This window comes from Cyprinus carpio, chromosome A1, assembly GCF_018340385.1.
Source record: "Cyprinus carpio isolate SPL01 chromosome A1, ASM1834038v1, whole genome shotgun sequence".
Classification (NCBI taxonomy): Eukaryota; Metazoa; Chordata; class Actinopteri; order Cypriniformes; family Cyprinidae; genus Cyprinus; species Cyprinus carpio.
This window is the reverse complement of record NC_056572.1, coordinates 8,021,214-8,036,085: the sequence shown is the minus strand read 5'-3', so window position 1 is coordinate 8,036,085 and position 14,872 is coordinate 8,021,214. Positions and strand designations below refer to the sequence as shown.

Here is a 14,872-nt window from a genome sequence, read left to right as displayed (position 1 = left end):
CGCGTCAGTGCTGTTGAGAATGTCAGCACTGTTTCATTTGTCTTCAAACTAGTTTAATTCACCGCGACATTTGTGGGTTGAATTGGAGACCTCTGTGTCGAACTCGAACGCTTCTCACGGAATCTTATGAATTCGTACAAATTAGCCACCTCGTAAAATATGTACGAATTGCCATGAGATCGGGCTGGGAATTCTCATGCGCTAAAGAAATGGCAGCGCATGTGAGTTATCAAACTCTTGTCGCTCATGGTGTAGCCTACAGCTACATCTGGCCCGAAAATCTAGTGCTGTCACCTTGTGTTGACATTGTGAAACTGATTGATTTGTATTTTTTTTTATTTTTTTTTGTTACATAAGAGGAGGTCTGACATATAACGCATTGTTTTGTCCCGATCTATTAAGTTATTCCAAAATACATTCAAATATTTTGTTTATTTCTCATTTAAATTTATAATGTTTGTTTAAAATGACCAGTGAATACATTTTGTTTTAAAATATGGGCCCTCCTTGAAAATAACTTTTGTCAGTGTGGTGTGACCAACATAAAAAAGCCATTATGTTGTCATGTGACTAAAGAAAACTCCTTGAGAGCCCCATAATGGTGCTTTTCTTTGTTTTTTAAATGAAGAGGCACGTTTTGTTCATGTCAAGAAGAAAGAGAATTCAAGAAAACAAAAATGCATTGTATTTGTTTAAAAAGGCAACGTTTTATATATATATTATGTACTTTAAGCCATAAAGTCACACGACGCTAGGTGGCGATAAAAGAATGAATTCTTTTCCACATGACAGTTGAAGTTTTTGACAACTTTGATACTTGTGTGCTTTGATCATCAGTGAAGTCGTGTCACAGGTCTTTTCTGCTCATTCTCCTCACTTTTCATGGAGATAGATAGAATCAATATGTTTTTAGCACAAACGCAGCACATGAGCACAGAGACACAGGAGCGCGCACTCACACATTAATGTGTCCTTCAGTTTCAAAGTGATTAACGGGAGAAAATAGTGGCAGTAAAAATATGGAAATTACTCTCACAAAGGCTCCGAAAAAGTGGCGTCATCGCCATTGCTCAAATGATATCATTACTATATTTTGAAAATGTTAATCTGTTCAGTGGATTTCCCTGGGGAGGCAAGTAAATTAGTTCTATTTCCGTGCATACCAGCGCGAGTCAATGGGAAGTGACAAGCACCTTCGATTCGCTGATTACAATTAGACAATCCCTGCTCGGGATTCATCAAGCATTGATAATTTTTGCCATATTAAGCACGTTTTAGCAAAGGGTGATAAGTCAGTTTTAATTGAAATGGAATTATTAATCTAATAGAAGTTTGAGTTATTGTTATTAAAAGGATTCCATTTTGCCCTACCTCATAAATGCAGACCAAGGTAAGATTTCTGAAGAGCATTGTAGGTTGTCAAGGCTGAATAAGGTAATTTGAAGGGGAATTACGTTTTTTTTCCTTCTCTCAATCAGAAATGAAATAAATTAAAACTCTGAATCACGGGAAATACACGGGGAAGTTTTAATTGCATGATTAGCTGCAGTGGGATTAGAAGAAAATTTGCCTGGTGGGATAGCCTAGTTTCCTATAAAACACCAAACTCTGTGCTTGAGTGAAACACAAACACAGAAAGAAAAATCATTTTACACTTTAATTGGTTCCGTTTGTGGATCAAATGACTTTTAACAACTAATTTAAGTTTCACATTCTAATTATCTGTACATCGACTAATGTGCAGCTCAGTTCTGAGCTACAAATGAATTCACATAAAGTTAATTTAGTGATTAAGACCTTCAATTTCTTTTTATTGATTTTTTTTTTTTTTTTTTTTTTTTTTTGAGCCTAATGGTTATTTATGATTATCGTTTAAAAATAGTTGTTTCAAGCATCAGTGTGCTTAGAGTTAATGAACAACCCACTCCATTTCATCTTCATGGCTAAACTTTGTATGAATGTTAATAGGTTATATATAACTAGCTACATAAACATACAGGACCCATGTGTGTATTTTACACTCCGATATCCTACGCTATATAAACATGCGAATGAAGTATTTAGAAAACATCCAGGTGGGTTTCCATACGTTATAAAATGATTATGCAATAAGTTTAATTTTCACACGTTTTGATTCTTTACACGTTTTTTATAATAGCCTACCGCCTTCAGATACAGATTGAAAGTAGCGAAAGTGTGATAAAAGTGGGCGAAAACGCACTGAACCCTGGCCCTTGTGTGGCTTCCGTACGTATTATTATCAAGTTAATTAAAGCCCGCACATCTGACACACTCACTCCGTCGGATTAAAAACAACGGGCGCCTTGCAACACTCCGCAGGGGCCGCGTGTCAAGGGTTGTCTACCCAGGAGCCGCGTGCGTCTAGCGGATACCGCTTGCTCAGAACTGGAGGGGTGCCTTTTCAAGAAGCGGTTTTCAAAAAGCAAACGACAAGAAGCCAATTATTAATGTCTGGGGAGGGACAGAATGAAACGATTTCCATAATTCCTCTATGCGAAATGGTGAAATGTTTAGGGATAAAGAGTGGAGGAGAACGATACAGACCAAGTAGCATCAAACGCGCGCTCACACAGGGAATGTGTGCTTTGAAAACGACTAGCACTTGTTGAGAGCCCCCTTTTTATTTATTTTTTTATTTATATTTATTTATTTTTTGGAAAGTGCTGGTTTGAAATGAACACATTGAAATGCAGAGAGGCGGACAGCCAACAGACGGGTCAAGTGACGAACGGATTATATGCTTCTTCTTAATAATATTAATTAAACAATTTGCATGCTAATAAGGTAACAATTATCGTGCCTCTCTGTTGAAAGATTTAGGTTATTACTACACTCCATCCGGGTGCTACTGAGGGTCAGCGCAAGCGAGCGAGTGGCGAGGAATTTCAACTCAAATTAACATTCTGGCAGCTGGAGAAATTGGATAAATAAAGTGGAATTAATCCCCGGTAATGGAGGAGGAGAGCAGGGAGAGGGAAAGACCCTTGTACTTACTTTATACACTTTATACATAAATAGGATTGATTACCATCCTGTATTCAGAACCATCTCTCCTCTCACTCTCTCTTTCTCTCTCGCTCACACACACGAACGGAACATGCTGCAAAGCATTTACATTTTACCATTTAGGACATTAGGAAATATATCTTTATTTAGTTTACCTTTTTATATATATATATATATATATATATATATATATATATATATATATATATACACACACATCCTTATATGAAATTATGTCCTTTACATTTAAAATAAGTCAATATTTATTTATTCTTTTAAATTTGAATTATTTTATTTTATTCGTAAAATTGATTAATATGACTTTCTCACACCACACTGCCTCATGTCGATATAAATGATCAGTGGAATACAAGAAGTAGTAATTATTTGCACGAAATGACTTAAACGTGATACAATTCTTTAACTCAGTAGGCTAATAATCGAAATCTAAAAGCACGTTTGTTTTCATATAACTTTCCCCCTCACAGATGTTATGTCAGACTCATTTTTGTTTCTACCTTCAGGTGTTTTTTTTTTTTTTTTTTCATAACACCCGCCAAGATCATGGCCACAGTAATCGGAACAGTGGAAATGAGCTTTAAAGATGCGAGGCGCGCTCGCGTGTAGATATTAGAAAAGCTGAGGTGCTTGTAGATTTAAATTCATATTGACAGCTCGCAACAGTTTGGGTGATGCTTCCTCCGTTCAGGGAACACTCTGCGTAATAGGAAAACATCATTTTACGCATTCAGAAAGAGACAGACGTTCCTTGAAAAGTATCATATACGGGGCAGCCTACTTGACGTTTTCGGTTGTTAGTATGTCTTATTTTGTTTTTACAGAACAAATATAACGTTCACAGCAGAACTATTAGCTATTGGAGCATAATCATTGTGTGTTTATGTATCGGCTGTTCAGAATTTAGTCGGGAATCAATCAATTTACCGGTTTCGCCTCCTCCCCTTTCTCCTCCCTCTCGCCTAGTTGTGATGTCTCATGTCGTGTTGTGACAGCGCTAGTATTGTTTATTGAGGTGGATGTCAGGTATAATTAGCAATCGATATGGAAAACGTTTGTGTCGTGGCTCTGACGTCACCGACGATTAACGTTTCTTATTGGTCGAGAATTCCCCAGCGCGAGAGCTGGTTATTTGGACTAGGGGAGAGTTGAGGAGTAGGAGAGAGCGAAAACCCCACACGCCTGCCTCGGTCTCCTTATTTCTAACTCGGGAGCGCAAAGCATGTCAACGCCGCACGTCCCTTCATGAGTGCTGCATGCGCTCTGAGGGAAGAGTTGGTGCTTGCTTTGGCCAGACAAACGCTTCCCTGATTCCGGAGATGCAATGATGGATAGCCGGATCGTCAAGCATCCTCATGCCCAGTTTGGAGGCTCTTTGGGCGGCATGGTTGGAATGGGTTTCCCCTATCACCTCGGTCACCATCATGTTTACGATATTTCCGTACACCAGCTACAGTCAGCGGCCGCTGTACCTTTTTCTATAGACGGATTACTTAACGGATCATGCTCTGCGTCTGTTGCAAACTCCAACCCATTGCTCGGATCTGGTTGCGTTGTAAACGGGGATAGTCAGTATAAACTCAGCGGTAAGTGAATGGTTATCCGCTTCTTCTATTCCAAGCAGAATATACTAAGCTATACAGTTATATAAGCAGTACTTAGGTTACGCAGTCTATTGCCAAAGGAAAATTTATTTATTTTTTCTTTCAAAATGACACACTTTAGAAACAGAAGTTTTGTTTCATTTTCATCAGTTCAGGGAAACTGGAAAATAGGCCGCTTTTACTCGGACTGATAATACACTGATAATAACGAAATGCCATATTATTCTTCTCGTGATAACTTTAGATTATTTTTCGTTTTTTAAAGACCGTTTGATGTATGTGTTATTAGCAAATTCTATTTGTAATTCTAGACTTTCTAAATAAACAAGCTTATAACCATACTACAAAATTACTGTTAAATTACTGTGAAATAAAATACGATATTAAACAATAATCATATTGCATTTTATTTGTGTAGGCTGTATTTTAAGAAACATATTATTAGCAATCACAACAGTATTCTTACCTATATCATTAAAATTACACTTCACGGGCTAATTGGTCAGGCACTGCTGTAAAATATTTTATTGTAGTATATTATTTGACAACCATTGGTTTGTTGTAAAATTGTAATGTTTAAATAATTTCTGTCAACACAATTTTATGTAGACAGTTCCAAGCAGAATTGCTTGAGTGTGTATGTGCATGCTCATGTTTGCATGCGCGTGTTCTGACAGACTCTGTGGTCCTAGATGCCGGAGACCCCGACAAGGAAAGCCCTGGTTGTAAACGGAGGCGAACGCGTACAAATTTTACGGGCTGGCAGCTGGAGGAACTAGAGAAAGCATTCAACGAAAGCCATTATCCAGACGTGTTCATGCGCGAGGCGCTAGCCCTACGTCTAGACCTTGTTGAGTCACGTGTTCAGGTAAATGATGGTTTGTTTTTGTCATAACATCTTTCCTTGACCTTTATTATAACGGCCTATTTATGATTAATCAGAGACAGTATTAGCTATAACCATTCTTTAAGTATCATATAATTTTTTTGATTGAAAATGTAAACTTTTAAATGCAAAAAGTTTTAATTATTATTTTTCCAAATGCATTACAACAGGATAGACAAATTAATTTAATGTTAAGGTTTAAAGGTTTAATGTTCAACCATCATTTTATCAGTTAAAAGCATTAATGGTCATATAACATTAATATTATTTGGATAACAATTTGTTAACTGATCACTGTTTAGTGCATGTAATTCTAAAGCAGATTATTATAAACAATTGAATAATTTGTTCTGCTAAAAATGTTGACATTGGATATTTGTAAAAAATTATACAAATGTCAAATATTAAAAATGCATCTTACTCACGTTTTACTCACGATCAGTTTTGTCAATTCTTTACTAAATTATATTTAGGTCAATAGGTTTTAAATGATGACCTAACTGCTGTAAGCGTTGGACGTGCAGCCTTTGTCTGCATTTTGTAGAAACTCGATGCTGGGGTTAGATGAGAAGCAGTCTTGTTTGGGGAGTTAAAAGCTTAGCTTTGTATTATTATTTCTTAAGGAAGATTAGCCTGCGTTATCGTTAGGCTTGTGTGCTAACAGATTTTACCGACATTAACATTCCATGTGTATAGACAGCTATTGTCATGTGTAGCCTCGATGTCTCTATGTTAGTATGCATCTTAGCCTGCTGGTGGATGCTAACTCTCCTGTTATCAGCGCTGAACAGACGGCAGTCGCCATGTGAGGGGCCCGGGTGTGAGGTGCGAGCCTGCTGCTCTGCCTCCTCTGGGCCAAATCTGTCCTGGCGCTTATGCGCGCCTAAATGAACTTTAGGGGAAAGGCCCAAATTAGCCACGCAAGAACCAGGCTTAATTGAAAGATTGAGAGTGAGCCATTACATTGAATCAATTGACAATTAAGACAAGTGCATCTGTGGCTTTATACTAGAAAATATGGTTAGATGAAAACATTTCCTCCGTCCATATTGTTGATGAACCTTGGATGTGTATCAAACAGAAAAACAAGACGTTTTAGAAACCTATAGCATCTTGACAGATTGCCAGACCTTTTATGTTTTTATGAAAAAAAAAAAGGCTGTTACTCTCTTATTTATTTGAATGAATGGATAATATTAAATAAAAAGACACCATTCTGTTATTTGTGATTATAGTATAATATTGCAAAATAATCGAAATATTTGTAAATTCCAGGTTATTGTAATATTTATTCAAACATTTGTTTATGCTATATTTGCTTTAATATTTTTTGCCAGCCGAGGTTAATAGATTACACTAGTCTGATATATGCCTACGTATGAAACTGACTAGAGAATCCTCAATCTTTTCTTTCTAGGTGTGGTTTCAAAACCGGCGAGCTAAATGGCGCAAAAAGGAGAACACGAAGAAAGGGCCCGGTCGACCGGCTCACAACTCTCACCTCACCACCTGCAGCGGCGAACCAATGAACCCAGAGGAGATCGCACGACGGGAGTTGGAGCGCTTGGAAAAGAGGAAGCGAAAACAGGAACGCAAGCTGCTGAGATCTCAGAACAAGCTCTTGGTAGGTGAGCTCTTCCACACGCCCGGATCTGACAGTGACAGTGGAGTATCGCAGAGCACAGATAGCGAGTCCACTCCGCACACCGGGCCTCAGCCTAGCGCGCACCGACAGCAAACAGAACATATATGTGATCAGCATCCACAACACCAAAGAGCCGGTGCAGTCAACGAGACAGCGGAACCCATGGACTCCATGCGGAACTCTGCTCTGTGCCCCGCGAACGGCATCACATGCGCCTCCACGCTCCAGAAGCTCAACCCATTTAGTGTGGAGAGTTTACTAGCCGACTCAAGTCCCAGGAGAAAAACTATCCTGGATTTTTCTAAGTTACCGCCGCAGCGACCACTGGTCGGTAAAGGCCATATCCTTCTGTATCCCATTACCCAGCCGCTGGGTTTCATTGTGCCACAGACAGCGATGAAACCGAATCAAGATTCAGGAAACTCGGGTCACAACTGTTCCACGACGGACACCTCAACCTCAAACCAGAAAAATATCAATCACTTGTGCAAAGACACCGGTGCGAATGCGGCCACAGACGTTGAGCTGCAAAGAGAAAACAACTTCTCTTCCATTTCAACTTCAAACACAAGCTCAGAGAAATGTTATGCAGAATCTAATTCGCCAAAAAATGATTTTGAAAATGACTGTGAGTCCACTGTAACAAACTCGAGCCAGAAAGAAAGCATCTCTCCTAAGATGTCTGAAAATTTGGACACGAAAACCCGGAGTTCTGCTGACACAAATACAGATGGAGAGGATGTTGACATGGACTGACATAAAAATAGGAAAGAAGCATTGGCGCCAGTCACTTGTCACAACCCCAAAGCTGATAATGACACGCTTTTGTATACAATTATGTTTGAATTCATTTTTTATATAGGCTACTTTTCAGAAACGGATGTTCTTTATTCAGGAGAACTGTCGGGTTTTGGGCTTAAAATGTCTGTTGGCTAATTTGAAGGAACAAGTTAGCTTACAAGCAGCATACAAGAACACATCCTCAAACGTTGTATAAATGATAAAGTATCGAAATATTTATATATGTAACATTTTTTTATAATTATTAATGATAAGAATAATAAAATATTGTGAAAGAAAAGACCTTGTATTGCCACCTCGGTGCTAGCATGTCTGTTTTGTTTATCGCTTTGAGAGGCTGCTGTACAGCAGGCTCGTGTTTATTGCTTTAACAAATTCATTCATACAAAACCTCCCGTTAAAATGAGGTCTCACGCCGCGGGCGGTAGGACCCGGTCAGCTCCTGTGGAGTTTTGATATGAAAGTAATTATTTTCCCGGTGGCGGCTGGGAGGATACGTTTTTTTCTGTTAGCCTGAAGGGTTATTATACATTACCGATTCCTGCGATATGAAATCACATAAACTTCCAACAATAATAGAATTAGCATGAAAGGCTGGCGAGTCAGATTGAAATGGGGAAATAATAGCCCAGGCAGCTGCGAGCATACGTGTGAGGATGTGTGTGTGTGTGTGTGTGCGCGCGCGCACAGTGAGGCAAGGCAGGATGATTCGCGGGGGGGAATTTTCATGAGGCGCGCGGGCCTGTCAGGGCACGCTTAGGCGGCAATATTAAGATAGATGTTTGATGATATCCCTCATTGTTCTGTCGCGTACATTGATGTTCCTGCCTTATCGGCCTATTGATCATTTGTCGCTCTGTAAAGGAACAGCCCCCTCTATCCTTCTCACTCTCTCTCTCTCTCTCTCTCTCTCTCTCTCATCACACATTAGTCTAATAATGTTACCTATAGTGTCAAAAACTCATGGCACACTAGGCTAAGCATCTGCGCTGGAAAATATTAACGGGGAATAAATGAATTAATAAATAGGCCTACATGATCGGCATGAAGGAGGGATGCCTGTGTCAAGAAGGAAAGACGGTCGCAGCATGGGTCTGCCATGGATTTTAATATGCTTCTTAAAGCAAAACCGGCCTATCAAATTTCCTAAAAGATTTTCTCAACACAGATTAGATTTTGTACAAGTGGGCAGTATTATACAAATGAAAAACCGCCACCCTTCGGTCAACTTCATTGAGCCCCTGTGTTTGCAAATAAATGAAAAGTAAACGGAGGGCTTCGAGCTTTACCCTATGAATGACATCTTCCAGCCTTAATAACATTTACATAATTTCTTATTTCGGGTTAGTGCTATTTGCACTGCATGAGACCTAGCTTAGGAAAAATAATGAGAGAAGGGATCATCTTTAGGGGGATGTGCTACTTCAGCGATGAGAAACAAATGTTTTAGTGTAGTTATACGAGTGTAGGAAGAAACGAGTGTAAGGAAGTCTATAGGCTATTTTTACAGTGGCATATTTTATATGAGTTAATCGTGAAGGTCTGACAATCCCTCATTACAATGCACAACCACTCACTGGGAATCCTGCAAGCACTAGTAGTCATAATTTATTAAGACAACAATAAATTGATTTATACTAAATGAATTGTTGATACTACAGGCTCTCTTCAGGTCTGGTAAGGCCCCCTGTGATGTTATCTAGTCTTGTACACGTTATGAACTCGGTTTATAGATTCAGGGAGTAAAAAGTTTTCACTATGAGCCCTGAGACTCATTATAAACGGAGAACGGCGGAGTGTAAATTGATTTTACGCTATTATCTGTCCATAAGCCGCAATTTTTCGTGCTAATTACGAAGGTGTTACTTCTCATCGACAGCTGGCTGCTGATTTTCAATTTAACTGATCATCATACATTCATTTCTCCGCATGATAAATCTACAAGGCCGCCATGCCCCGGGTACTGAGTGGAGAAACAGCAGTGAGAGGGGGTGGTGGCTGGGCTGTCAGGGCGAGTTAATGGGGGAAGTGTATGCGCCAATGAGTGCGGATCAGGCAGCTAATTTACCACCTCCCGTAGCCTTCTATCTCCTATCTCATTTCCTCTTTCTCCCGGGAGGGATTGCCACCCTAGAGCCGCCTGTACAGAAAACGGACAACTGGGTTGTCGTTTTAAAATCCACACATAAAAACCTTAATGTGGATGATGACCCAAAACGTTGTTTTGAAACTAGGATATCAAGTTTCATTAATGTTGGTTATGTCTCTCATTTAATTGCATGCCACATTTTAATTTAAATGAAAAAACTGCATAGTCTTTGAACAGACTATGTAGTGTTTACGTTGCAAAGGCGACAAAGAAACTGTATAGTGCTCAAAGCTGGCATATTTACACTGAATTTGGAGCAAATACAAAATGTGCTCAGCGCACCCTTACATTTACTATTGTGTAAAGATGCCTTAAAATACATTCAGCTTCATACTTAACATCTCTCTGTGCTAGCCTCATGGCCAGTCATGCACTGCAAACCTTAGTTTAATTTACTATTAATAGGCTATCCATGTGACTAATCTATATATAAAACATTTTGCTTATGAACATCACTTTTTATCAAGTTTGTAGCAGGCCTGGCCACACACCGACTTGTTAGTCTTTAGGTTTTGGTCAGTGCAATCCATGTCTTTTGGCACCTTTTTTCTTTCTTAAATAATTTTTAAATAAATTGATAAATAATGTCAGTACTTACTGGTCTACCGTTCGATTCCGATCATTACTGAAAGTATTAGAGCGGTGTGTTGCTATGGCTACCAATGTAGTTTCACTTAGGGCTGTTTAGCAGCAGTTGAAAATGAATTTTTTTTGGTAACTTAAAAATGCATCTGAAAAGTTCTTAATGTAATATAGGCTACAGTTATGCCCTACCTGTTTAATGTATTTTGTAGAACCCCCAACAATTTGTTTTGAGATCCTTTGAGTGGGGGTGGGCCTGTGATGGTAGGCTACTCCGCTTGAGGGAGTAGCACAATTTCCTCGGTCGTGTCTTTAGGCCTCGGTAATTTGGTAGATAAATCAAGCACGTTTTGGTCTCAGGTTTAGCCGTTCAAGCTTGGTGATTGATTTGGGACCCGCGGTACTACAGGGTCACTGACAATCTGGATAAATCAGACCAGTTCGGTGGCCGACTAATGAGACCAGATTATTTCAACAGCCTGAAACTAGCGTGAAAAATAAGATCTACCTCTTCCCGAGGTGTCAAATCGATTCAACATCACTGTGCAAATGCATAGGCCTGTATACAATTGGACCTAAAGCACAGGTAGGCTAAAATATTAAATTGTCACAATTAATCTAGCCTGGCATTCAATGCGCTGCAGAACAGTGTTTCACTTAATGTTTTGAGGTAGCCTAAAGGCCTAGGCTTTGAACATGTCCTTCATAAAAGGCTGACTAATGTGAATTTACAATAAGAGTAGCTAGGAGAGGTGCGCCAGACAAGGGTTTTAATTAATTAATTAACTAATTAATTCCAAGATATCTGCTATGGTTTTGAAAATATTTTTCTGAAGCGCATAATGCACCTGTCAAGTTTAAAAACAAATACAAAATGATAAATAAAAATAAAATACAGAAAAAATAATAAAATAATAAAGATGACTCCAATATACAGAAAGTAAATAGATATGGTTAATAAAAAATAAATTGTAAGACTATAGCTTAGGTTGTACATGAAGCCACCCCACCCCATATATTACATTTTCTTATAGTTTTCAGTAACTAAAATAAATATCGGTCTTGCCGCCGAATGAAGTTTGCGAACAGAAATCACGGAAACCATAGCAACAGGCTAACAGCACGTGGCACTCACTCAGTATCAAACGTTAGGCACACGTTACATAGTAGTAAAAAGAAAAGAGTGGCAAAAGACAGCTTAGACTCCGGTGAGAGTTAGACTAACTTTGACAGATTGAGCCAAGAAGACAGAAATAATTCAGATTAAATACAAAATAGACATTTCTTAGAAACAGATTACCCCCCCCATGATATATTTCCCATAGTGTAGGCCTATGCCCATTCAATATTTCCATATTGTGATCGTTTATTTTGGCTATTCGATAAACAACAGGGAAGAAATTGTTTGATGAACATCAGGCTTATGGAAAAGGGGTAACTGTTAAATCGTAGAAAAAAAAATACATTAAGGCACCGAAAGTGATGCATGGCACACATTATTACAGGTTTGCATGAACTGAAATGTTCGGCTGGTATGGTCTGATTTTGTTTTAAATCAATTCAATGGGTGTCTCATTGCGATAAAAGAGTATGCAAGACTCTCGCCCTCCAACAGCACTCCCAACAGTTTTTCTTTCCTCTTAAGTTAATCCTTTCAATAACTTTAATCAAAGCAGTGTAGGCCTATATCAAATTTAAAATGTTAAGTCGTTATTTAGACGGAGCTGTACTTCTTTAAATGGACCCCCTGCCTTTGTGTGGGGCATGTTGGTGCAGGTTGGTAACGCTCTCACACCCGCGATTCTGATTCTCCAGTCTTATTTTGTTATTATCACCTGACCAAATGTGTTTCATTAAAGCTTCTCCAATTTTAAGAATTACTCCATGAGAGATAGTCACACACGGTTAGCCCTGTATGTACTCACACACACTCTTTTTAGTAGATCTGTAAGTGAAGTGACCAATGGAATCCAAAACATGGATTTAAAATGTCAAGGAACATAGTAAACCAGTCATCTGTAAACTAAGGTGTTGGCACAGAAGGTATGGGGAGAAGTAGCAGATTGGCACTCACTGAGGGCTATCTTTATTTTGTGCCAGGGGAGTGCCAGGGCAGGGCAGAGCAGTTGGGCCCAGTCTTACACACACATGCCCACTGTACCTCTGGCCTGGCATCTATCACCAGGAAACCATGATCCACTGACCTGGGGATGAAGTTGGGGAAATCAATGCAAGTCAAGGGGTCAAGAGAGACAGAAAATGAAAACAGAAAAGGACAAAGAAGAGGAAGAATGATCCCTTGATAAAAGATATGGGTACATATCTTGAATAGAACACTATATATATATATAGCTGCTGAAAATTCAGCTTTCCTATCGCAGGAATACATTTAATTGTAAAATATGTTAAAATAGTAAATAGTTATTGAAAAAAAAATCACCATATTACTATTTTATAGTATTTTTGATCAAATAAATGCAAGTGTGATGAGCATTTAAATTATGATTAAACAAATAAATAAATATTAATTACTCTAAATAGTTGGCCAGTAGTGCAAAATTAAAAAAATAATTTTGTGTCTTACAGTCTGAATAAAAAACTGCAATGCTTCAAAGGTGAAATATAGCATGTTTAATGGCTTTATGCCTGTTCCAGTTTTCATAAGAATGAGCAAGCACCATTTAAAACAACACATCAGAAAATACTATATTAAAACAGAAACATGAAAAAGGGTGCTTTCTAACAAAATACAAGTTGTAATGAAACCGCTCTTGATGCTACAACTTTATCATCAAAAGGTACTTCATTGTCATCTTTAATCTTAAGAAATAGGGTAATTAATTATCTGAATATCTTTTCCCTATATTTTGTACCTTCTATGCAGAAAAAAAGGAAAGGAAAGGACTTTAGGAAGATAGCAAAGCCAAAAAGTATAGTAAAACATACATATACACTGTAATGTTATAGAAAAAAGGTGTTATCAATTTGATTATATAATTTTTTAATTAGCACCGGCAGTTCTGCTTGTTAAATGGGCATTCTCAATACAGCAAAAACAACAATGATAAAAAAAAAATCACATTAGACCCAATTAATTAGATTAATTTCATTCTAAATGCACTGAAGTGCTTGTTAAATGGAGGATGAGGCGTATTAAAAACACCAACCTCTGCTCACACACACATACACTCATAAGGAATGGTAAATAAACAGCTTAAGCCTTCTTTCCGGTGGAATGGGCAACAGACTTCCTTGGTGGCACCCGGCAACCATAATCTGGCGTAAATAATGACATCTCTCTTCACGGCCGCAAGCTTTAGCCAAATTAAGACACGCACGCTCACACATACACACACATGCACAGAGACAAAGAGCTCCAGCCAGTATCACTAATTATTTACTTTGGGTTGGACTACAGTGACCCCCTGGCCACACCAAAGCCTGCCAGGACCAGCAGGGAGAGATGAGTCAAGCATCTGCTGAGAGAAAGAGAGAGAGAGAAGATTTAGTCTGCCGTTCGCTTTAGTGAGTGAGATATCAGTCCCACAGGTGTGTGTCTGATTGAATGAGGACAAAGAAATCCAAGAATAATGGAGATAAATTCCGCGATTTGCTTTAAACTTTTAAGAGAATTACTGGCCAACACCAAGTTTTAGACACTAGTAGCATGAATTAGGTGACATTGGGTAAAATAATGTATATTTTTGCTCCATCACAAGCAAGTATATGGTAAAATGATCATATTCAAGCTGGGTTATTATGTGATAAAGTCTCACTAGCTGGTCTGAAGTGTTTGGGTGATGAAAGATGTTTTTTGCTTTAATTATCACCAATGCTGAAGAAGCTGCAGAAGTAGAAAAAAAATCATATACTACAAATAGATTTCTTTCAGGAAAATTTATATATATATATATATATATATATATATATATATATATATATAGATGTAAAGAGGGGCAATATAGATCTGAAGTCATGGAGGTGTGATATCCTGTAATCCTAAAAATAAAGGTTCTAAAAGGTTTTTTTTTGCAGCATTGCCAAAGAAGAGCCATTTTTCTCTAGAGAACCTTCTTAAAAAAAAACATTTTCTTTCTTAGTGTGTAGAACATTTTAGTAATCCGAAGAACTTTATTCCAATATAAAGAACCATTTAACCT

At 38.3% G+C, this 14,872-nt stretch overlaps 1 protein-coding gene across 2 annotated transcripts; it reads left to right on the top strand.

The window, feature by feature from the left end:
• Window positions 1-3,824: 3,824 nt before the first annotated feature.
• On the top strand, window positions 3,825-8,261 carry LOC109064065 (Unc4.1 homeobox (C. elegans)). Of its 2 annotated transcripts, none has more exons than XM_042734876.1 (3): window positions 3,825-4,631; window positions 5,327-5,517; window positions 6,953-8,261. In XM_042734876.1, exons 1-3 carry the CDS (start codon window positions 4,370-4,372, stop codon window positions 7,934-7,936), a joined length of 1,437 nt encoding a protein of 478 aa, XP_042590810.1. In that variant the 5' UTR covers window positions 3,825-4,369; the 3' UTR covers window positions 7,937-8,261. The 2 variants fall into 2 exon arrangements, with proteins under 2 accessions (XP_042590810.1, XP_042590866.1); XM_042734932.1 differs by having other exon boundaries at window positions 3,831-4,631; window positions 5,342-5,517.
• The last annotated feature ends 6,611 nt before the right edge of the window (window positions 8,262-14,872 follow it).